The sequence below is a fragment of the Arvicola amphibius genome, chromosome 17 (genome assembly GCF_903992535.2).
Source record: "Arvicola amphibius chromosome 17, mArvAmp1.2, whole genome shotgun sequence".
Lineage (NCBI taxonomy): Eukaryota > Metazoa > Chordata > Mammalia > Rodentia > Cricetidae > Arvicola > Arvicola amphibius.
Window position 1 is genome coordinate 29033367 of NC_052063.2, and position 26366 is coordinate 29059732.

The 26366-nt window shown below is 38.8% G+C and overlaps 1 protein-coding gene across 1 annotated transcript in view; it reads left to right on the forward strand.

Moving 5' to 3' along the window:
- The window catches only part of Ptprr (protein tyrosine phosphatase receptor type R), a 234067-nt gene that overhangs the window by 11770 nt on the left and 195931 nt on the right, over nt 1-26366 (forward strand). The window contains exon 2 of the mRNA XM_038314810.1: nt 4056-4351. Within this exon, the coding sequence (XP_038170738.1) occupies nt 4056-4351 (296 nt within the window). The remainder of the gene's footprint in view (nt 1-4055; nt 4352-26366) is intronic.

Below are 26366 nucleotides of genomic sequence, written 5' to 3' on the forward strand. Positions count from 1 at the left end.
GTATAGGTGTAGCCTAACCCCAGCCTCTGGCAACCATTACTCTACTTTCTATGTCTATGAGCTTAGCTATTTATATTCCAGAAATGATATCTTGAAGCACACACGCCCTGATTATTTTACTACATCATATAATGTCCTCCAGCCTCCACCATGTTGCTACAAATAACCAGATCTCCTTTTTATTAAAAAAGATTTATTTATTTATTAAGTTACAGAGTTCTGCCTGCATTTATGCCTGCATGCCAAAAGAGGGCACCAGATCTCATTACAGATGGTTATGAGATACCACGTGGCTGCTGGGAATTGAACTCATGACCACTAGAAAAGCAGTCAATGCTCTTAACCTCTGAACCATCTCTCCTGACCCAGGTTTCCTTCTAAATGCCGGACAAATAGTGTTATATTATGTAAATGCTGTAGTTTTTCTTCATCTCACTTATTGGTAGACACTTGGGCTGATTCTATATTTTGGATGTAGAGCTTAACCCTACAATGGTTGTAACAATGCCAATATCTCTTCAGTAGCTCATTTCAATTGTTCAGTTGTCTTCTCCAAAGTGGCATTGGTGATAGAGAAGTTCTTGCTTAAATGCTGAAAGGAAACCATGTCACTGCTTAGCTGGACATTTCTATCTGTAATGTTTGATGGCTTCCTTTTCTCCATCCTCTCCACACGGATAAAAGCAATCCTAAGCAGGGATAGAGTGATACATCATTTCAGTTTGCTTTTCCTGATGATTGCTGATGCCAAAACTGTCTTCATCTTCCTGCCACTCATCTGGATGTCTCCTTTAGAGAAATAGTTGTTGAGGTTCATGGCTTTTCTTGGGGGCAGGGCAACTGTTTTCTTGCCTTCAAGTTTTCCAAGTTTCTTATTTGTTTTGGATGCTAACTCTTCCTAGGGTCCAGTGTGCTCCCAAAGGTCCTTAGTTAGAAACTTAAATCCATTGCAACAGTGTTGAGGGGTGAGACCTTTAGGAGCTGATTATATCATGACAGCTCTCCCACAATGAATGCATGAATGCCGTTATCTCAGGGGTGAATTCCATCCAGTGAGCCCTCTCTGTCCTTCTCACCCCTCACCATGGGATAATGCAGAAGGTAGAGTCTTTCTCAAGACAGGGCAAATGGGAGAGAGGAGGAAGATGAAAGGTACCGCAGTGCTATTCTGTAGATGGAGCGGTGGGGCTAGCTTTACACCTGAAATAATTACACACGGAAACTGTATTCTTTTAAACACTGCCTGGCCCATTAGTTTCAGCCTCTTATTGGTTAATTCTCACATCTTGCTTTAACCCATATTTAGTAATCTGTGTAGCACCACGAGGTGGTCGCTTACCAGGAGAGATCTTAACCTGTGTCTGTCTTGGAGAGAAGAAGCATGGCAACTGCCTATGGCGACTGCCTGAAGCAGTCTGCCTTACTCTCCCAGAATTCTGTTCTGTCTACTCTGCCTACCTAATTTTCTGTCCTATTAAAGGGCCAAGGCAGTTTCTTTATTAACCAATGAAATTAACACATAGACACTCCTCCATCACTATTCTAGACTTGTAAGATGTTTCTATGTACAGCTAATACTTGGAGCTAGTGTCTCTTTCTTCTGTGTCCTGGTATCCTCTGTGTACTGGCTGGTGATGAATAAAAGTAGACGTGAGTTGTACACAGAGGATCTACGTTATAATGTGCCCGACAGTTTTGTTCCTCTTGCTCCCTTGTTCCCGTTCACTTTTCATATCCCTCAGACTGTTTTGCGCATTGTCCCCAAGTCTTCCAGTTCTGTGAAGTATAAAAAGGATACACTCAGACTTCCAACCTGCCATGCCCTTTTAAGTTCTCTGAGATAATTTGATGTTTGATCTTTTATATGGTCTAGTTGTAACACACTTGGATGTAGACCCAGGAGTAGGTACACAGTAGTGCTAACCTGTATAGCCATAATGGACATAATGAAGGTATGGAATCTGCCTTGATATGGATTAAATATAAATGAATATAAATGAGTGAATAAGGGAACATGGCACACAAAGGCAATAGAGCTTTATTCAGCCACACACACAAAAATAGGCAAAGTCATGTCGTTTGCAGGAGTTCAGATAGAAACCAGTGTCATCATGCTAGGTGAAAAAAAGCCAAATTCATCCACGACTAATCTAGCTACACTTAAGTCCAGGTTCCATGACCAGTAGATGGCCAACACAATTGAACTCAGAGATATTTTCAATTTTTTTGTTTCATAATTTGTCTGTGCTTTTTTTTCTCTTACAGGTCTTTACTTATATATTATGTTTTCCAGTTTTGTGTTTTGTAGGAGTTTTTTTGGCAAATGTTTGTGTGTGTGTCTACATTTATTTGTGTTTCTTATGCTTTTTCTTTGGCTCTTCTTTTTTTTCTGTTTGGTTGTTTTGTCCTATTCTGGTTTGTTCTTATTTTTCTTATTATTTTTTTAGATATCTATTTGCTTTCTAATGAGAGCAAACAGAAAAAGAATATATCTGGTCATGGTTCTTATAGCAGCAATATAAAGCAAAACAAGAGTCTAGGCAATGCCCTCACTTTGTAAGTTATTGTTTTGCCTTGCTCGCCTTTTCAGACAAGCTATACCTCACTATGTAGCTCAGAATAAACTGACACTTGGACATCCTCACATGTTCTGGCCCTGGTCATCATTAGTTTTCCCAAAGCATGCTTAGGCTGTGTGTTCATTAACCAGCTAACACTTTTTACTTTGGTATACGATATCTATATATTACTATGGTCATTGACTGACAGGATCAGTGGTTATTAAATTAAAAGAATATTTGTCTAATAGGAGAAATAGTTAATGTACTTGCTAGCATTTAGGCTCGATTGCTATAACTAAAACATTTAAAATAAAAACGAGGCAGGCGGATCTCTGTGAGTTCGAGACCAGCCTGGTCTACAAGAGCTAGCTCCAGGACAGGCTCTAAAGCTGCAGAGAAACCCTGTCTCGAAAAACCAAAAAAAAAAAAAAAAAAAAAAAAAAACCAGCTATAATAAGATAGAAAATTGTTTCTCTACTACATGGAGTCTGAGTAGAAATTAAGAGGTAGCCATTTCGTTCTCCTTTTACCAGACAGCTGAATTCTTCTTTGCCATTGCTCCTTAACACATGGTTTCTAGATCATGATCCCACTTCATCAACAATATATAGATAAGTCATTACCAAAGCTGAAAGCAAAGTTGTATATATTTCTCTTCACATTAATATTTAATCATCTACAAATGGAAATATATTTTCAAGTAGTATTTAGTGAAGAGAAAGGCAGAGCAATGTATATAATTTAACAGTATGGTGAGTAATGGTGCTATCAGACAATTAAAAATTATTGCCATGAGCATACTCAGATTTCTGCCTGAACCTATTCTGCTAAAAAAAAACATGGGATAAAAATTTTGTGCATTAATAATTTATATAAAAATAATATATAACATAATTATGTATATATGGTTATTGGAAAAATAAGAGAAAGCTCAAAAACAATATAGATGCTTAGCATTTGAGGAGCAGACAGGTCATCCAGATAGACAAATCTACACAATGTTGTAGGAGAACATAAAAGAAGGAAGGGACACTGTGGAGTTGCCTCGGTTAGTAAAATACTTGCTGCTCAAGAATAAGGAGCTGAATTTAGATTCCTGACACACCCCTAAGGAGTCAGGAGTGGATGGCATGCCTATAATCATAACTCTAGAGGGACAGAGGCAGGAAGACCCCTGATGTTTGCTGGTCTACCAGTCTCACTGAATTGGTCAGTTTAGGTTCAGTGAGAGATTCTGTCTCAAAAGATGTGGTGAGGAGCTATAGAGGAAGGTACCCAATGTTAACCTTTGACATCCACAGGTACATGCACTTACGTGAATACACACACACACACACACACACACGCACATGCACACGCACATGTGCGCACACGCGCGCACGCGCGCGCGCACACACACACATACACATACATGCATACCCCCAAAACATAGCTAGTCTACATGTTTTTCTGGATAAGATCTTTTATTTTCTTTCTGACTCTTATATCTTGTAGGATGTTCTTCAGGAAATAATGATCACTTCTTGGCTATTCGTCAAAAGAAGAGTTGGAAGCCGGTGTTCATTTATCGCCATTCACAAGATATTGAGAAGAGCCTGGATATAGCTCAAGAGGCATATAAACATAGCTACCATTCCCCTTCTGAAGTTCAAATAAGCAAACGTCACCAAATTGTCAACTCAGCATTTCCTAGACCTGCATATGACCCGTCTCTTAATCTGTTGGCTGCGTCTGGTCAAGATCTTGAAATAGAAAATCTCCCAATTCCGGCAGCAAATGTAATTGTGATGGTAAGTACCAAATTAGCCAGTGTCGCATTGATGCTGATCTTGATGTTGAAAATAATGTTGAGATTGGTGTTAACACTGGAACTCTTGTTCCTTTCTGTGGCTGACATTAAAAGAAAAGACTCACTGTGAATATTTAGCATGGGTCTTAATAATTATTTACCATAGCATTTCTCATTTTCTCTCATTTCTTCTTTGCTGCTTATTATTTCCTTCCCCCCATGAAATTAGAAAATTTCTCTCTGCCCTATGCTCACAGCCTAATGTATAGTGCATAACAAATGTTAGCTGAGAACTAAAGATCATTTTAGGAAGCTACAGTTACAGTAGACCGTATCCTCTACAGAGCCTTCTGCCCTCTATAAGATAATCTTAAAAGATAGCCCTATTACCAGCTCATGAAAATAAATAGCACTCACCAAAGATTCTCTTGACCCTTGACTCAAGTTGTAACAAAAGAACAAACAACTAAAGAGCAAGTGCTTGTAGGGAGATTAATGAGTAGTGTTCTGTTGCTAAAGTAAATAATAATGATTGGAAGGCAGTGATCTATAATAATATTCCTAATATCACTGGACGAACATCAACATTTACATGATACAATAATCCTAGTAGACTAGATAACCTAGCCAGAGTTTTTCAATTTGTGGAAGTATTATATGAAAATTTATTCTGAGGTTAAATCTCTTTTTATACTGTATACTCTCTCATACTAGTGTTATCTATGTTAAAACTGTAACACTTAGAAGTTGAAGTAGGAGGATTACAATGAGCTCAAAGTCAGCCTGGGTTACATAGCCAAAAACTCTCAAAATAGTTGATGGCTATACACAATGGACATGAATTGACATACCGTATTATATTTGGAATTGACTTAAATCCTAATTTTAAAACTCTGACAGAAGCAAAACTCCTTCAAATCTGCAACTAAACGTTATTAAATTTCTGTTAAATTTCACGTAATTTGACTCTGGGAGCCGACATAAGCCTATGAAATTGTCTACACTGTGACAACTCCCACTCACAACATTATTAAATTTAACATGATCTTATTTCTTTTCTTTACTTTTACATAATATATATAGTAACCTTTTTTCAGCGTTAGTCGTCAAAGATCCATGCATTGGTGTTTTCAAAGTGTACTGAGTTTTTATGTGACCCAACTCTCACTTATAATATCTAGAAAAAGAGATAAATGAGACAGGCTTTGATCTGGCTTGAGAAATATCTGGGGGAAAGATGCCAGTAATAAAAATGACTAATAACAGAAATCACAAAAATGAGAACATAAAGAAGAAGTTTTAATGCAGGTTGCTTGGGATCCTGTAAGACTTGCATGACTATCAGATGTGTAGAGGGTGAGAGTCACGTACCCTGTATGCTGAGAATGAGCGATGTTAATGGTTCTGTACCTGGAAATGCCCATCTAATGCTCTTGATTACTATAACCCAATATTTATCAATGCTTAAGTTACTATGAAGAACAGTTAAAGAAGCTTGATCTGTTTTTTAATGTTATGTACTGTCTAGCTAATTTTATATTATAGACAACAAAAAACACAAATTATGAATTCTGCCAGGTCAGTTCTCTTAGAGAGATTTAAGAAGCCAGGCTTTGTCTCATGATGATACAGATTGAGTCCTAGCAACATTGATTGCCAGAACCATTTGTGTAAAACTCTTACACTATTTATGCACATGGTAATTTCCAAGGAAACTGCAGAGTTGAGGTTATTTTCATATAAATCAATAATATTCAGCTTCTTCAAAAGCAGAGCATGACATACACGTAAAAATGAGCAAGTCTGAGGGACATTCTTTACAGAAAAACATTTCAAGAATAAAGCATAAATAATGCAAAAAATATTTAGCAGTTTAATGATCTTGGTGAGACAGTTTTGTGTTGTGTGTATAAGATTTACATCTATGTATGTATGTTTAAAACACATCTAAATTGACATAGATACACTGTATGCATATACTGATCTGAACTTTCTTGCTTAGGGAGCATTTCAGTATCACTGATGAATTATTGTGGGGTTTGATATGTGTAATTGAGCAGTACTAATAAGTAGCAGTCCCTTTAACTGAGTGAATAATTGAAATATTTTTATTGAAATGTTAAAAGCTGTATACTAAACCTCTAAAATTTATATATAACTTCTAAGAATTGCCAGTCAGATGACAAGAATTCTTATCCTCCAATATTTATTGAGTGTTCGTCTTTCTTTTTCGAGACAGAGTTTTTCTACATTATACTATCTTTGTAGACCAGGCTAGCCTTGGACTCACAGAGCTCCACCTGCCTCTGCCTCCTGAGTGCTGGGATTAAAGCCGTGAGTCATCACTGCCAGGCTTTATTGTGTGCCCTTATTTCTGATGGCACTGATAATCAGGCTTAGACTGAGAAGTTTAAGCATGGGCCCCCCTTTAGATTTCTAATTAGTACCACAAAGAATTTCTTAAGATATTTGTCCACAAATATTTTTTTTTCCTATTTTATCTTTCTTCTGTAATTGAGAAAATCTATAGTTTGTTTGTTCTGTGGAAAAGATAACACAATGGATGTGTTTATCCTAAAAATGCTAATTATGTTCCAGAAACTCAGAGAAGATGCTGTTTTTTGCACAAATACAATATAGAGGGAAGATGAATGGCCCCAAGTCACTGCTGATGTACGACGTAGTCTTTCGCAAAATGTGCATTAGAAGTTCCATGACTCTTATCACTGGATCCTCAGGATGCTTGTCAGTCCACTGGGCTGCATATCAGGAAGAAGGGACCCCAGAAGCATGAGTGCAGGTAGTGGGATGGAGTTAGGTTTAGGCTTTTCCAGCTAGGTGTATGTTATTGAATGGAAAGTAGTTTGACCTGGCCAAAAGCCTGAGAAAATTGGGAGCGAGTCCCTCTTTGGAACGCACGGATGTGGGCTATTATGGCACCAGTGTAAAGAGTTACGGGTAGGGAGACTGCAGCCTATTTCACAGGGTAGGCATGATGTAAGGGAAAAGAAAGAAGGTAGGGAAGCAATGGAGGAAGAGGAGGTAGAAAAAGGAGGAAGAAAGGTATGTGGGGAGAATTTCCATAATACACAAGACGGTAGTAAATCTCTGGAAGCCAAAATGGTCTCTGAGATTTCTAGAATGCTGTAATTTCTTTCTCAGACAACACTTCCCAAGACCAGCACTCAGCAAGACTTTCTACTCTTTTCTTAAATATATCTTGATTGTTCTTTGGAAATTTCACACACACACACACACACACACACAAACACATATACTGTATGTGTGTGTATGTATACATATATGTATGTATGTATACATATATATGTATGTATGTATGTATGTATGTATATCTTGACTTTGTCTACTCATACTTTCTTTTCAATTTCCCTATGGATACCTCCCCCAAAACATTCTCCTGACAATTCTTGTCTGTGTTTTCTATTTTCATTTTCAATTTTTAGCCCACTGAGTCCAATTAGGGGTGCCCATGTTCACATGGCTGTGAAGGCATCCACTAGGGCATGGGTTACCTACAGTGGCCATTCCCCAAAGACACGTGGCTCTCCCTCCCTCTAGAAACCATCAGCTCTTGAAGTGAGGTCCTCAGTGCTGTCACCACCATCACTATGTGTGACTTTTTAACTGGCCTGCTGCGTAGTGTGGGTCCTGTGTGTAAAGTAACTCCAGCTGCTGTGGGTTCATTGTGCAACAACCAAGACAAATCCAAAAGATGAAATTCCTCAATACTCCTTTTGATATCCCTGGATCCTTTGTGGAGGGTGACAGGTTGATATCTGTGACTAAACACTATCAGTCACTTATCCTCAGCACTTTGAAAAGTTAAAAAATTTTATTGTTTTAGTTTTTGGATTTTTTTTTTTTCTGCTAAGGAGATTTCCCCCATTTAGTGTAATCTTGATTACAGGCATGCCATTTGAAACCTTTGTTATGCTGAGATATGTTTCTTATATTCCAAGTTTTTTTAGGTCTTTTAATATGAAAGGACGCTGCATTTTGTCAAAGGCCTTTTGTTTCTGTTGAGACTACTAAGTGATTTCTGTCCTTGAGTCCAGTTACATAATTTATAACAATTACTGATTAACATATATTGAACCATCCCACATCTCTGGAATGCACTTAGCTTGATCATGGTAAGTGGCATTTTTAATGTGTTCCTGAATTTGGTTTGCAAGTATTTTGTTGAAAAAAAATTGCTTTTAAATGCATCAAGGAAATTGTGGCTTTCTTTTTTGTCGTGTCTTTATGTGCTGTACGACCATTGTTACAAATACTCTTTTAAGAAATTTAAGTTACAGAATTTCTGAGAAGTTTGGATAACTGGCTTTCATGGACATCTGGACCCTGTGATTTGAGCCCCACCTCTGCTCATTCTTATTCAGACCCACTTGCAAAGCTTATCTTGTAAAGAAATCCTTGGGTGTGATTTATAGGCTTTGAAACTATCATTATGGCTTTACTACAAGGAATAAATTTTGTAATGTTTACCATGTTGTATGACATGGAAAATAATTCTATATTTTTCAATGGACAAATTGACTTAATCACAATTTTATACCTGTACAGTGAACATTCCAGAAGATAGGTTTGATGTCTGTACTGGCTGAAATTCTTCTATGTCAAGAAAGATGTATTACTTATAAATATTTTCTTCCAATTGACAAATAATCCAACACAAACTAATATTATGTAATGGTTCAAGTACAAATATTTTTGTAGGACATCACACTTTATGTATGGTTGAATCCAGGGCTGAAGGGATGGGATGAATGCCCAGCCCACTCTTCCCTGGAGTAGCCTATGCACAGAATGATTATCTTCTTTCTTTTAAATAGCTTAAGCTGTATCCCTGCAGACTCATACTTAGGCAAGTGAAATGTCTCACAGCTTTCAATAGTACCTTGGGTTTCTTCTGATCTTGAAGAATTTGACACCAGATGATGATAATGAACTCATCACATCACCTCAACCCATAGATAGACTCTACTCCCAGGGCTTTCCCTAAAAGCCTAGAAGCCACATATGGGAGGGGATGGTGCTTGTGATAAAATGTGAACATACACCACAAATAGTTCAGTGTGTGGTAACATAGATAATATGGATTTCTATTTTCATTGTTTCTCTCATTTTTGATATTATAATGTAGTTACATCATTCCCCTTCCTTTTTTTTGTCCATCCTTAAATCCTTCCATGTACCCCTCCTTGCTCTCTTTCAAATTCATGGCCACACTTTTGTTAATGAAATTTGTGTGTGTGTGTGTGTGTGTGTGTGTGTGTGTGTGTGTTCCTAAACACATAAATGCAACCTTCTCAGTCTATATACTGTCCTTGTATGCATGTATGTGTTTTTAGGGCGGACCATATGGTGTTTGATAACGGGTTGCTCTGCTCCTCCCCAGGGAAGACTATTTCCCCTCCCATAATTCCTTCATTTTCTGTAGTTGTTTGTGTAGGGTTTGCTCTGCTCCTCCCCAGGGAAGACTATTTCCCCTCCCATAATTCCTTCATTTCCTGTAGTTGTTTGTGTAGGGTTTGTTGTAAGAGGAGCGGCAGGCTGCGTCCCGCCACCTGGCTAGCTTAACCCCCCTAAATAACCACACGGAAACTGTATTAATCAAAACACTGCCTGGCCTATTATTTCTAGCCTCATATTGGCTAACTCTCTAATCTTAATTAACCCATTTCTAATAATCTGTATGTCACCACAAGTTCGTGGCTTACCAGGAAAGATTAAGCATGTCTGACCTGGCAGCTTCATGGTGGGCAGCTCTCCCTGCCTTCTTTCTGTTCTGTCTACTCTACCTATCTAAGCTGCTGCCCTATAAAAAGGCCAAGGCAATTTTCTTTATTCAACCAATGAAAGCAGCACATAGAAAGAAGACCCTCCTACACCAAGGACTGATGCCTCAGGGACTTTCTTCTGTCCACATTGACATGTTAGTATGTCAATTATTGTTGCCTTTGTTCAGCTCATATACAAGTAGTCACGTTGGTGGGACATTATGGATGGAGCTTTTGACACTCCTAGAAGACACAATTCTACAACAAATTCCCCAGTACTCTGGCTCTGACAATCTTTGTCAATGTTCCCTAAGCCTTAAGTGCAGGATTTTTATGAACTCACAGAGTACCCTGAAGAAACACTGAAAGCAGACAGACTCAGAACTTTAGTCCCAGGGAAGATTTCTACACAAGACTGCTGCTGACAAAGGTCACCCTGAAAGCTCGGGAACAATTCTCATAGAGAGAATAAATCCACTCTGATGTAGGAATAAGGTAAGGGGTTGAGAATGTGTGCCAACGTCAGGTCTATTTGCTAATGAAAAGGGCTGTGTTTTAGCTTAACCTGTTAAGACTGTTACATTATATACCACCAACGGTGCACTTTTGTGAAACTTCCTCTAGCCTATATATTTCATGATGTCAAATAAATTTAGGGTTGGTAGCAACAGGGCTCAGGGAGTAGGGGAAACAAAGATTAGGACTTGTTCCTGAGCTGAGGGTAGGGAAATCTGTGAAAAAGTTTGATCCAAATACAGGACCTACATGTATCTGGGACAAATGGGATCCTAGAACTGAAAGCAGTGAGCATGTGCCTCCACCCCTCACCCAGAAGCTATCTCCAATTGAAAACCTGGCAAATGAAAACTGGGTTTTCTCCAAAGGAGTCTTACTTGGGAAACAAACTAAACTTAAGGATAGGCCTCATGTCCAGCAGCAGATGACCAGCAGAAATCAAACCCAGCTGCATTTTTGGTGGCTCCTTGCCTTGTAATATTAGGTATTCAGGACTGTTCCTTTTTTAAAAAAATCTTATTTTTATTAGTATTTTTCTTTTATTTGTTTCTTCTCTCTTCTTGCCATATTATGCACACACACACACACACACACACACACACACACACTTGTATATATACAAGTTTAGTGTTTTTATGGGATTCCTGAGTGTGGAAATAAGTGAATGAAATGAGTGGATCCTGTGCCTTCTTTTGGGCTCTTTTCCTTCTGTTTGTTTTCTTCTATTCCAATGTGTTTGTTAGTTTTTGCCTTATCTTATTATTTTTTTTATCATCCCTTAAAAGCCTGTTTGTTTTCTAATGAGACAGAAAGGGGGTGGATCAGGATTAGAGATGGATGGCGTGGGGAAGAATTGGCAGGAATAGAGGAAGGGAGGAAACATAATCAGGATAAAAATTTGTCTTTCATGAGACAAAAACCTATTTCCAATAGAAAGAAAGAATGATGTAATTATTACCTAATTGAGACAGCAAAACTGTAGCAATAATAAAAGTATTGTCATTGTCCTCCAGTTTAGCCCTTTTCCTCTTTCCCTTATGCTGCTGTAACATCCTGGTGATAGTAGTCACTAAACATTCACCCTTCAGTCATTAGATTGTGCCACATTCACACACATACATGCACCACCCTCATACACACACACACACACACACACACACACACACACCTGCCAATGAGTTCTATCACTAGTGAAATAAAGTTCAAGCATATTGCCATGACTGGTCTCATATGACCTGGGGTCCTTGATTTCCTAAGCTCAGCCCACCAAGTCTGTAGTTTGGGGAAGGATCCCAGGAATCTGTGAATTCAAGCATTTTGGGGATTCCGGTAACTTGGGGTAGCTGGGAAGTATCACATGCCATGACACTCATGCCTGGGTCTCTGTGTTCCTCTCTCCCTCTGTACAAACTGCTCTGGTATTCTTTCTGCCCTTTTGCAAACCTGCTTCTAGGTCAGGAGCTCGGTCTTTGGTAGTCTCCCTGCTAGAAAGCATTTTCTGAAAATATTGGTCTAGGATAAAGTAGAAAATCAATAAAAGCGTTCAATTTCATGCATGACAAATATCAGCATGCAGTTCTTATGGGCAGTGAGGTTAAGGGTGACTTTTAAAGTCACATCTTTTATCTTTGTCATAAATTTCTGCTAATTTATCTTATTATGTAAATTTTTAACAGACATCTTGGATCATTTTTAGGTACAAGAAAGGTATGAAAGAAGTTAAAAACTCAGACCATATCTCATTATTAAGAAGAGAAACTATCATATCTTTGTGAGAATGTTGCAAATTATTTTATTTAAAATAAAAGCTTCCAATGATACCCTTCTCTACTTTCCTGCATAACTTTTATTTTATAGTATCTCCTGACCATCTAGGTAATACTTTTTATGTCACTTAATTCTGCAACCAAAACGTGTCTTCTAAAATGTTGGATTTTTCTATCTCATTCCTTCCATATCTCCAGCGTCTATTCAAGTAACTGGCCCATAGTAGGGGCTTAAACATTGACTAGTGGATGAAAAGTGAACTGGTAACAAAAGGTGAACAATTCGAAAGGTTGTAAGTAAATCATTTTATAAAGAAAATAAGATCATTTTAGTACTTAAACACCAGCCACCACAGGCTTTTTAAATGTATTTTATTACACATATGTGCACATGTCAGGGGCAAGCATGCCGCAGCAGGCCTCTGGAGGACAAAGGATAACCTTGTGGCTCTGGTCCTTTCCTTCCACCTTTATATGGCTTCAGGGAAGAAGATCAGGAGCCCAGAGATGCAGGGCAATAGCTTTCTCTACTGAGTTACTTCAATGGCTCCTTCAACATGTGGTCCTCTTTTGGTTTTTCTCCCCACTTCAAGTAGAAGCTAAGACCATCAACCCTCCCCTTTTTAATATCTGTAACAGCTGAAAAGATGAATGCAAAATAAGTGTTTGAGGGACTGCTTAGCTCATTTCCAGAATTCATGGCTACTGGACTAGATCCACAGAGGACGAAAAACAAAACACTGTCAGATTTTAGTTTTGAAAAGGTCTAGAAATAGAAATTCGCTTCAGAAATGTGGTTCAACATTTGCTCTTAGTCTAATGTCAAGGCTTTCTTAATTAAATTTAATTTTAATTTCTTAATTAAATTAAATTTTAAGCTCTTACATAACCATCTCCATCTTGATCCCAAATCTTTGCATTTTGTAAAGCTGTCTGCTCACATATCCACAGATATTACTATATCCTTCCAGAACAGTCTCAAAGGAGAGAGCTCCATCCTCAGGCTTGACATCCTGATAGTCACACTGTCACCGTCTGTTGCTTTTTTCCATTTCTGACTACTAAAGCGGCAAGGAGGATCTGGAACAATTTTTGAAAATGTTCGATGCTAAGCTCCGGCAATGATGTGAGCACACTGGACTCCTCACTGCATCTGCTTGCTTTGGATCATACAAACTCAATATTAGGATGACTGACGTCTTGGGAGAGTTGCTGTAATCGTTTATCACACAAAAGAGAAAGCTCGCTCTCTAACTGTTCTGACTTATGGACTGAGAATAAATTCACAATATGTTGTCCCAGTTACAAAAAGTGAATGTGTGTGTGTGTGTGTGTGTGTGTGTGTGTGTGTGTCTGTGTGTATGTGTATTGTGTTCATGAAGGTATGGAATATTTAGAAAACAAAGAAAGATGATTAAAAAATTTCTAAAGATTTAAAAATTATTCTCACACAGATAGAGATGAATATACATATTTTCATACATATAAATTATTTTAATACATTTATGACATCTGATATATAAAATTTGGGAATTTTGCTTAATATCATAGGTGCTTTTCTAAGTCATCGTTTCTGACAGCTGATGAAAAAGTCCATGATTGCATTACTTTCTCATTTCTTATGACAAAACACATGGCAAAAACTAGTAAGGAAAGATTTAACTTTATGTCAAATAAAGGCTGGAGAGTTAATTACGGTGGGGGAGTCCTCGGGATGGAATATGAAGCAACCACCCCATTACACACACTAGCAGGAGGCAGAGAGGGAGGAATGCCCTTTGCTCCGCATTTTTTCTTCTTTGGATTCCCTCCAGAACCCCAACCCATGGAATGATGCCACTCACCTTCATGGAGAGTCTTTCCTTTTCAGTTACCCCTTTTTGGAAGTGTGTTTCCATGGTGATTTTAAATCCAGCCAAATTGGCAGTGAAGGTTAAACATCAGAGTTGTATAGTAGCATTTAATGCACCGACATTCCCAACATATTCTGACTTAAATCAGATACCCCCCAAAAGGAATAATAGAAATGAAATGTATGATTAATATAGAGCTCTCTCCATATAAACTGTTAAGTCCTTATTGTGCATATCTGATGAGCTTATGTGAGGGAAGGGTACAAGGTGGTAAAAACACAATAAATAGTAACAACATAACTACGTACCTACACTCTCACATGCAAAACAGATTGAAATACTAGATACTGGGTAATGCAACTGAGATTCAAACTAACAGCAAACTAATCTAGGACCTTGAGCTCCTAGACCTTGGGGGATATAAAGCATCCTTGGCCCAGGAGTTCAGGAGAAGATTTTAGAAAATTATGACGGACATTTTCCAACCGTCTTCCTAGTCGCTATAGAAAAGTAGGGTGTTGTCAAGAGGCAAGCTCTCTTACAAAGGCAAGACTGACTTCTCGACCTTTTTATGCATTGCTTCCCTCCAACGTGCCTAACATAATCAGGGCGGATCTTCTGGTTATGTTTTACCCTGTAGTGTTGTTGATGCTCTAGGGACTATGAGACGCTAGATGATGGAAGATCAGCAGGCACAGAGGGATTTAAGGCGTGGGTTCTAATCACATTACCTCGTGTATTTATTATTATTTTGTTATAACAACTGATGCAGTTTAGTGAGTCTGGAGCCCAGCAATAATAGAGAAAGGCACTTGTCCTAAAGGAAATACCTGCCAGGAGGAGCAGACCGATGTGGAAATTGAATAGAAAAGCTTTTAGATGGGCTCTCTTCACTTTCTCCTATGATGGGAAACAATCAGATTTTAATTTAATTATTAAATTTTGTAAAGAAAGATGTTGATGTCAGTGGTCAAATGACAGAGCAAAGCCATCAAGCCAAGGTGAGGAATATTGGTGACAGAATTATCTTTATAAACCAGACACCATAACCAGCCCCCTACTCAAAGCTGTCACAAAGCCATGACAATTGCCGGGTACTTCAGAAAAGAGGGTGGGCATGGGCACATACTTGACAATCCCATATCTAGAAAGACAGAGGCAAAGAAGGAAAAAGAAATAATGAAAGGAAATAAGAAACCAGAAGAGGGAAAAAAAAGAAAATAATAGAGAAAGGTTGAATATGTTTACTTACCAATTTCCTATGAACTAAGAAGAAAAATTATTTCTTGGATTATTTATATAAATTACTTTCAAATCATTTGGTTCTTTTCGCTGCTGAATCTACCTATTGGGTCAGAATGGCTTCAGACATAAAAATAAAATATGTCCTTTGTCATTTATGATTGCCTTTTCATACAAGCGATTAGCAGTAATCTTAAAATTGAGATATTTTCCACATGTTTGTTTTTTGAAAGATGAAAGTCTAATTCAGTCAGCGTTCCTATCCCATGTTGTTTCTTTCTTTATTCAACTGCCACAATTTGACTTTTTAAAATCAGAAAAAGGAGAGGAGAGGCCAAGTCCATGCTTTCAATCTAGCCTACATTTCACAAGTCCATTTGAACTGCTACAATGGGACACAAAAGAAGAACTTCAAATAGAGAAAGGACGGAACAAAGCGTTCTCCTGCGCAGAATAGGTCAAATGTTCACGGGCAGAGTTCATGATTACAAAAATCCACTCTGCAAAAAGAATTCCAGAGTCAACTGATAAGAATTCCAGATCTCTGAGCTTATATATCAGCACTGTATGGCTGTGGGTGTCCTGGACCATGTGCGTTAGACATAATCAAGCAATTATGCAGAACAGATTAGGGATTTGAGTATATTGGGGTATCTCTAGTCCACAGAATTCTCTAACTCTTCAGTGCCCAATTTCCAACCTAGAGAAGATGCACTATTCAGGGTTTTTTTTTTTCTTTCCTTCATGAAAACATGAACTGGTATTGGTGTGTTCACTCCAGAAGTTCAGGGTGTTTCTTTGCATTTTAAACCATTTACTTGATCTCTTTCTCTTTTTAAAGATGCTCCGTGTTTTAAAAACTGAGTGCTAGATAGTGAATAGCACAATCTAAACTTGCATGAGCTGCTAGGCAAGGCTTTGGATTTAAGTTTTCAAAAACAGCAATCATTTGTTACAGGCAAATGAATAAAGAATTTTTCATGTGTTACCAGGATTGATATCATCTATATCTTAAGAATAGTATTTATGAAATAAAACCTGTAGCTACCTAAGTGATGAAAACAGACAAGTAAAAGATGATATATGTCTGGTAAGAAACATAAAATAAGTCATGGGGACTGGAGACTCATAAGTTGTATCTGCAACAGAATTGCAAAAGTTTGAGCCAGGCAGTGGGAGGGAGGCCGAGGCAGTAGAACCTCTGAGTTTGAGTCCAGCCTGGTGTACAGATTGAGTTTAGGACAGCCAGCACTACACAGAGAAATCCTGTCCTGAAGAACAAATGAAAGAAAAAAAGAAAAAAAAATTACAAAGGTTTGAATGGAGACCCAAACCAGGCTCCTTGAAAGATTCATTAAAAATAATACCAAATGCCTCGCCAAATGCACTTCAGAGATACAGTAGCAAACCATGTAAACAAGAGTGTTGAAGCTCTGTTCCCTGAGGGCGATGGGGAAACAGACAATCAAATGCAAGCAAATGAGATGAAAAATCTCTGCTGGTGCTATGGAGAAAACAAGACAAAGCAATAGGCCGGGAGAGAGTGGTGGGGATTGTGTTATGTCGGGTAATGAGAGTTTCTGTTGAATATTCAAGGATGTTTAGGGATTGAATCCAGGTGCAACTGCTCAACAGAAGCATGTGGTAGGCTAGCTTTGGAGTCAGCAGAACTGTTTGTATCCGGCCTCACTAATTATTCCTTTCAGTGACTTGCTTAACATCTTGATTTTAGTTTCTCTATTTGTGAACAGAAAAAAAAAAAAAGGTACTAACAAAAGTCAGCTCTTTCTCTCAACTGCTGAGGAGCAAAGCATGACCTGCAACATTTTTAAGACATAATTATAAGGTAACGGGTGGTTCAAGAGAAATACAAATGTTGAGATAGAAAAAACCTATTTTTCCACTGTGGCGTATAATGCTGGTCAACCACTAACAAATGTAGGAAACTTTACGGGTGCCTGATTTATTCTGTGAACCAACCTTATCCTTGGCTGGATGTTTTCTTTTCTTCAATCATTGACTTCTAATTCAATTTCTTCATTTCCTGGCTTTTTAGTCAATTTCATTTTGTATTACATATGCCTATGAATCACTTGTAACATGTTCTGTCTAAACAAAAAAAAAATCATCACAACAAAACAGCAATCAGGATGGAAAGTTGAGTGTGAATTTCACCCGACACAAAAACTTTCACAAGGCCGGGCGGTGGTGGCACACGCCTTTAATCCCAGCACTCGGGAGGCAGAGGCAGACGGATCTCTGTGAGTTCGAGACCAGCCTGGTCTACAAGAGCTAGTTCCAGGACAGGCTCCAAAGCCACAGAGAAACTCTGTCATGAAAAACCAAAAAAAAAAAAAAACAACTTTCACAAGGAGAACCTGTTACTCACTGGAGACAAAAAAAAATAAAAAATAGAAAATAAAAAAATATCAGAGAAAACTCACATAGATAATAATATGTTCAGCTTATGGCTCAGCAAGCTTCAGCTTCAACCCAGTTCCAAAGTCAGGATGGATCTTCATGGCCAATGTAAGCAACTTGAAACAGTCGAAACAGACCAAGTTAAAAACAGATTCTGAGTAAAGGTGCATATTCTGCTATGTTTTACCTTTGGGAGGAAGGGCAATCAATGAACTATGCCCAACCTCTGATCCTTCCTTTTTACCTGGGAATTATAGTGTCTGCCCTAGGTGCCTAATTTGAGTCTTCCTGGGATCAGTGTAATCTCCAAAGCATAAAAGACCGTGATAATGGTGACTGTCACAGTTGTGATGGTGGTGATGGTGAAGGCACTCACAGTGGTGATGATAATAATCCAGTGGTCCTCGGCCTTCCTGATGCTGCAACCCCAAAGGGGTCACAACCCACAGGCTGACGACGGATTGACAGCCAATCGGTAGAACTCTTGAAAGACATGTAGGTGAAAATTCAGTTCTGCAATGGGAACAAATGGTTGAGAACACATTGTTGTTCATGTCCGTGAGATGTCCTTTACACTATAGTTTAAGTAATTCACAGACCCATACATGGTGGTGGCCTGATCAAAACCTGGCTCGTAGTCATGTCTCATTGCTCCATCTCCCATGGTCATGCTCCTGTCTGCTCACCACAGTTCCTCTGAAGCTGGACACCTCTCTTTATAGTAGTTTTGTGAAGACGGACGCTAAAGGAAATTCCATACTAGCTGAGAACTGAGTATAGTAAGGGGCAAACTGAAGTAGTTATCTCTTTCACCAAAAGTCTACAAAGACGCTGGAGTTATTGTCTCTTTTAAAAAAAAAATTGCTGATCATGGAAATAAAAATTCTGCCTGTTGCTTATATCTGCTCTCCTCTGGCTGTGGGAAAAGAAAAAAAAACCAAGCCCATTCAAGTGCATCAGCCACTCAGCTATCCATCTTCTCTTCATGAAAAGTGCTTATTTTCATCTTGTCTACTGAGCTGATTATATTTTTCTTGACGCTTTAGAGAAGTTCTCTGTTTATTAAAGCATAATTCCCACAATTCCTTTCATCTGCCATGTAGATTGCAGGTGCTTCTTCCTAGGCTATTATTTCTTTGTTTATGTTTTCTTTTGCCAGGCAGAATTTTAATATTTTTATGCTTAGATTTTTTTATTTGTCTTCTTTTGAAAATTGTTCCTTCTGTGTCCTTTTGCCATTGCCTTCTTATAAGGCCAAATTAACTGTTCCACTTCTTTATTGTTAGCTTCTTTACACATGCATAAATTTATGCACACATGGTCCTACCTCAGTGAAAAATTATTTCACTTTGTTGCAGTCTTGTTTTGTTTTTTTTTTTTGTTTGTTTGTTTGCTTTGCTTTGAGACAGATCGCAGTATGTCATCTTGGCTGGCCTGGAACTCTCTATGTAGACCAGGTTGGCCTTCAGTTCATGAATATGCACCTAAGTGCTGAAATTAAAGGAATGTGCTATTGTTCAGATTTGTTTATCTGTTTCCATTCCTTCTCCCTGGTGTCTTCACCATTTCATCCTTTTCTGTTGAGCATCATATTTCCTGGACACTAAGAAATTAATATGCATTATATGCTTTATAATTTTTTCAGATGAACTAATCATACAACTATGTACATACATCACAATAAAAAATAAAATATAGTACACGTCCTTATAAAGAGATTTTTTTGTCCGTTGGTATGCCACAAAAATGCCAAAATATTATGTACTATTCTCTGTACCTTTTTCCTTTCTGTCTCAATAATTTCTTCAGGAAAACCTTTCCTAACTAATGATTATGATTCTATGTGATTGTTTTTGTGTAAAAGGTGCTAGGAATTGTGCCTAAGACCTTGAGTGTGCTAAGCCAGCATTCTGTCTCCAGCCACCTCTTCAGCCATATAATTGATATTTTAAATGATACATGCCTTCTATAGTATGATTATAACATTACTTATTTAAACATTCATCTTTAATTCGTAATTCAAATCATTGCTACCTTAGTTTTGAGTCCTATGAAGAATGCTTTAAACATCTTTGATCCTATATTGCTGTACTGGGGTGTTTTCATTTCTATGTAAAAGATTCTCAGAAATGAGGTTTCTGAGTTGAAGTAACATATAACTTTACTTTTTTTTTTCCAAAAGTTAACAGTAATTTGCATTTCTACCAATAAGTACTAGCCAGCAGTAGCATTTTTCAGTGTATGTGTGTATGTGTGCTTGTGCATGTGTGTTTGTGTGTGTGTGTGTGTGTGTGTGTGTGTGTGTGTGTGTACGACTGATAGGTCTACATTCATACAATATTTCCTAGTTTCTTGAAGAAGCTTCTAAGAACAACTTACCCCTTCTAGAAGATTCTAGATCATTGTGATATGTCTATTAACTTTGTATGTTTCCTGACCCCTTTCTAAATATCTCAATGTCATTGTTTGTGTTTCAGACTCCAATTACCTATTCCTTTCTGCTTTACATTACTTAGTTACATATAACATGTATGTGAAGTTGGGACTTAAAATCTAAAGGATGATATCTGTATAAAAGATTTAAATGTTAGTCAATATGATTTTTAATGAAAAGTCAAAAGAGTACAATTTATGATAGTTTCAGTTTTGAAGGGAGATTTGCTTTCCGAGGGTATTCCTAACTAATAAGGGTCGGTTAAAAGAGTTCGATTCTAAACACTATTGCCAAACCACCCCGAGCATTAATAGCCTTAGAAACCATTTATCACACAGGAGGGAAACCTTTTAACCTAATTAGAAAAGGGAGTGGCGATCTTCATTATGACATACTGATGGACTCTCAGTGTTTGTTCCATGCCACATTCTCTCTGCCTACATCTTGCTACTCTGTCCTGACAATTAGAGTGTCATAAACACTGGTACCTGGGAGCATCGACTTTCTGTCTTCTTTCCTTTTACCTGCACCCCTGAGATGTTCACATGATAAAATCTGTAGATAGACAAATGGCCCCGGAAGATGATAGTGGATTGGCCTACAGAAAGATAGTTAATGTGATGCTGGTACTCCTAAACCCAGCTCTCCTGGAACTACAAAGCCAATCCCCATATTGAGAAAAACCCTCCGGTCTTTAGTAATTTTTTCTTTATTGATTTTTGACTACTTTTATTTTTCTTTTTAATTATACAAAGATGGATTTCGGATGGATCTTGATCTTGTTGCCAGCTCCACTAGAGATGAAAATATTCTAATGAAAATAGATTTAAGAATTCTGATCCCTGTTCATGTCTTTCTCGTTCCAAGTTACACCACTGATACCTCAATTTCCCAGGCATTTTGATTGGCATAAAGGATTTAACAGCAACTGCCATTGTGGTTTCAGAATGAAAGGTTGCCCACAGCTGCACGCATTTGCCACAGTTGGTTGGTCCCTAGCAGGTGACATTGTTTTTGAAGGCTATGGAGTCTTTGTTTATGGGCCCTCATTGACAAGAGTGGACCACTTAGCATCAGATTTTGAGCAGTTCCGGTTCTGACCTGATTTCCCTGCTTCCTGTCTGCAAATGAGATGTGAGGAGCCCCACGGTGTGCTCCTTCCCTCCACGAACTCCTCCATGCTTTCTGTGCTGTGAGGAGTTTTCGTTTAGTCAAAACTTCAGAAACCACAAGCTGACATAAACCTTTTTACCATTAATTTATTCCTCAAGTACTTTGCTATAGTGGCAATAAAAGTCACTCACCCAGTGAGGAACGGTAAGAAGAAAGGAGTCTCAAAGCTCTATTCTACATCATTTAAAACTGGCAATCAGTTATTTTGCCACAATGGAATTTTCACAATTCCTAGATATCGAACTAGTGGTCATGGAAGGTGGCCACTTTTCTAGATTATGAAAAGGCCGTTTGCTTTGGCAACATGCCCTTTTGATACTGGGTTAGGGTGCACATTGCTACACTGGAGGAAGCAGAGATTCTGAACCTTATTCTACAAGAACAAATGTGGTTTTGTCTACTTTTTCCTATGGCAATAAAGAGTGCTAAACTAGATAAAGTAGGCCTGGAGAATTATCTAAGCAGCCTAAATTAGGTCAGGGGCCAATGAGACTCTAGAATCTGTAATAGGCATGGAGGACACCAATGGACAAGCTAAAGTGAACAGGAACAAAAAAAAAAAAAACAAGTCCTCAACCCTACACGGAGAATAGGCAATTAAAGAGAGCTGGGAGCTAGAGAGCTAGTCCTCCCCAGGAAAGAGCACATCAATTGATTGCACTATGATAGATGCTCAGCCCTGAAAATATGCATAGAAGCAACATTATATAGCGTGACCGTGTTATATTTAGTAATGTATATGTATATATTTCTATACACACAATAACAATGACAAAAGAAGTCATGAATTTAAAGGGGAGTGGGGATGAGTACATTGGAAGGTTTTGAGGGAGCAAAGAAATGGGATAAATATTTTAATTATAATCCCAACAATAAGAAATAAGACATGGACTCTTCAGAGATGAGACTGGGAGCAACAGCAGGTTGTTGCACTGAAACTTAGGAAGATGAACTTCTTCAACTTCCACCCTGAGGGGCAGTTTGCTGCTGGTGGGTTTCTTACCATTCTTCTGAAGGAGTTACACCCCCAGTTACTGAGCTGAAGACAGATGTGGATGACCATGGTGGTTTGTTTGCCCTCAAGGCACAACCTTGCAGTGTGCTGCAGGCCCGGTCACTAGCAGTTCTTTCTTGGTTCACTGAGTATCTTGTCTGGATTCTGAAATCATTTATTGTTGTATCAGCTTAGCAGATTCCATATTCTACTAAACAACTGTATCCCATGTTTGGTTCATTCCAAATATGTTTATGTCAATTGTTGTTGTTGTTTTTTAAAGGATGAATTCTCTGAATTCATGCTGCTTTAGAAATTCTTGGTTCAAGTGATATAATTCTGCTGCGAATACCCAGGTGGAAATAGTCACTGATGGTCTTTGTACAAAGCCCCCACTCCGTGCTGCTGCGTGACAGGCATACAGTGAGCAACCTTCCTTAACAAACACTCACAACAGCGAGCATGTTGGTTGTCAGGGTGGCTTCAGGATGTCAGGGCTTTCTAGCAACTGCTCATCTTTCTGACATTCAGGCACAGAAGGCTGTACTATAAGCCTGGCATTGCCACGGTGTCAGCAACAGCTGCCCTGCTCTCTCACTGACTTTGAGGAAATAGAGCGCAGAGTGAAGGCTTGAAGATTTTTGTTGTTTGTTCCCTGCTAATTTGTAAAGCTTTGTAGGGAATGGTTTTGTGATAACTACGGAGCTATAAAATCTATCAAATAAAGGGTAACAGTAAAGGAATGAGAAAAACAATTTTATTTATTGGAACTCTGCTTCTCATCACTTACTATATGAAAGTTCTAAGCCCTCATCTTTAAGCTCTGCCTGGTACTATTACACTGTTCCCCTCCTTTTCTGCAAAGGGTTCGTTTCAGAAATCCTAATAGACACCCTAAACTCAGGTGCTACTGGCCCTTAAATATACTGTTTTATCTTATACACGCCTACCTATGAAAAACTAAATTAAGAACAATAAGGGATTGGTATTCATCGCTAATAAAATAGAAGAATTAGAACAATATACTTCCATGAAATTCTGTATTGCTCTCTATCTATCTACCTATCTGTCTTTCTATCATCTATCTATCTATCCATCATCTATCTTTTTGTATTGTGATGATACAATGCCTACACGGTCAGGTGAAGTGAGATGAATGACATTCGCATCACGACGCAACACCAGAGTACATGTATATACAGGTTGCTTAGTGACAAGCACCATGAGTCTGTGAGAATGTAATGATGAATTAAGAAGCAGTGTGTAGATCACAGACTTGGGTGAAAATGGATGATTCAGGTCTGAGACAGAATGGGAAAGAACGGCATGATGGTTGACCATACTGTGAAGAACAGCACACAGTTTAAAACCCTGAAACTGTTTATTTCTTAAACTTTCCATTTAGTATTTTTTAATAATTTTTCTTATTTCTTAGAGAATGCCATGCAATGAATTTTGAACATATTTATGCCCCATCACTCTCTCAACCCTCCCATCCTTTCTTACTCAATTTTGTGATTACTTTTTTCTTTGAGGTTATTCTTATTTTAATTTTGAGATTATAATATCATTACAACATTCCACCCTTCCCTCTCCTCCCCTCCAACCTTCCCAGACGCCTCTCCTTGCTCTCTTTACCTTAATGGCTCCTTTTTCATTAATTGTTATCTCATGCACACATGTATATACATATATATTCATAAATAGAACCTGCTCAGTCTGTATAATGATACTCATACTTTGTTCTTTTTTCCCCCTTTTCCTATAAAGTCTAGTTTGTGGTGCCTACATAGTCTCAGGATTAGTGGCTGCTCTGATATGAAGTCAGCCTGCCAGAGTCCACATTATTAATAGCAAAAAACTTGAGTCTCTGAATCCCAGCAGCCAGCAAATGCTAATATTGCCTTGGCTAGTGGTGGTATTAAATATGTACCCTCCTGCCGGGTGGTGGTGGCGCACACCTTTAATCCCAGCACTCGGGAGGCAGAGGCAGGCGGATCTCTGTGAGTTCGAGGCCAGCCTAGTCTACAAGAGCTAGTTCCAGGACAGGCTCTAAAAAAGCTGCAGAGAAACCCTGTCTCGAAAAACCAAAAAAAAAAAAAAAAAAAAAAAAGAAATATGTACCCTCCTGTCATATATGCTGAGATTTTTTTTCTTTTTTTTTAAATTTAGTTTTCATTTTACACACCAACTTCAGTAGCCCCTCCCTTCCCTTCCCCCCTTCCCCCCATCTTCTTCCCTTCCCATCCCCCCATCCATTCCTCAGAGGATTAAGGTCATTCTTGGGGAGTCAACAAGGTCTGACACACCAACTTGAGGCAAGACCAAGCCCCTCCCTTCATATCAGTGCTGAGCAAGGTATCCCACCATAGGGAATGAGCTCCCAAAAGCCAGTTCATGCACCTGGGATAAGGTCTGGTGCCACTGCCAACCCCTGCCCCCACAGATCAAGATACATAACTGTCACCCACATGTCTAGTTTAGTCCCACGCAGGTTCCCCAGCTGTCAGTCTATAGTCTGTGAGCTCCCATTATCTCGGGTCAGCTGTCTCTGTGGTTTTGCCCATCATGATCTTGACACAGCCCTCCCCACCCCCCGCCACGCTTGTTCATATGATCCCTCCTCCCTCTCTTCAGCTGAACTCCAGGAGCTCAGACCAGCCGTGTTGGGGTTTTGTCTGCCTGGCATTTGTGCAGATCTTGTACATTCCTTACAACTGCTGTGAGTTCCTCTGCTGTATTGTGTCCGAGAAACACTATTTTCCTGAAGTCATCCACCACCTCTGCCTCTTACAATCTTTCCACCCCGCCTTCCACAAACACCCCTGAGCCTTGGGATGAGATTCGCCATGGGGAAGTGAAGTTGGAAAGCAAAACCACAGATTAAACGGGGCTCTGTAGATGGTGGTATCCAACCTCAGGTGACTTGTCGTGCAGAAAGCATTTTCATTGATTTTGAAGTTGCTGTTCTTTCTGCCGTGTTGCCCAGCATCTCCTATCACAAGTAGATATAATATTATATCTGGTCAAGGACAGACGTGAACAAAAGTGAGAGATTGTTTTCCTTATGAGGTCACATTAGAAGGACCTTCTAATGCACAGTAGTTTCCCTTGGTGGTGAGGAGTTCTTAAATGCATGTCCTGCGCCTGATGGTAAAGCCCCTTCACTGATTCTTCCTGCAGCCTTCTCCCTGGATCAAAAGAGGATGCCCAAGTCTTACTATATTGGTTATAAGAAAAGAAAAAACCAGAGATATGGTAGCTTAAAACCAACAAAAGGCATAATCTCATCCTTTTAGAAGGCAGATGTACAAAAGCCACAGATCTAAGTTAGGATTTCTATGGAGCTTTTTTTTTTCCTGGATGTTCTAGGGAGGAAACTGTTTTCTTTCTCAACTGGATATGTAATGATCCTCTTCATTGGCTACCAAATCTTTTGCATCTGAAATTGACCTCATTTTGTGATTTCATTCAACCCACACAGGCAATTTGGGATAATGGCCATTTCAAGAGACTTCACTTATGCTCGTTGACTAAGTATATTTAAGGGTTCCAAGGTTTAAGATGCAGATATCTTTTGGTTGAGTCTCTTTCTCAGCCTATATGACTGCGAACCCTATTGATAATGGTCCCCTTCTTTGGACATCTTACCACTTCCCCATCATCTCTCAGAACAAAGGAACTGGAGCCCTCCTGTGAGTCTCCTCCACGAGAGGGTGCACCAAAACCACTCTACACTTTTTGCCCTCAGAGACAGTTGGCAACCCAACAGATTCCAACCTGAGTAGACGCGTGCAGCCGAGAGATATTTTG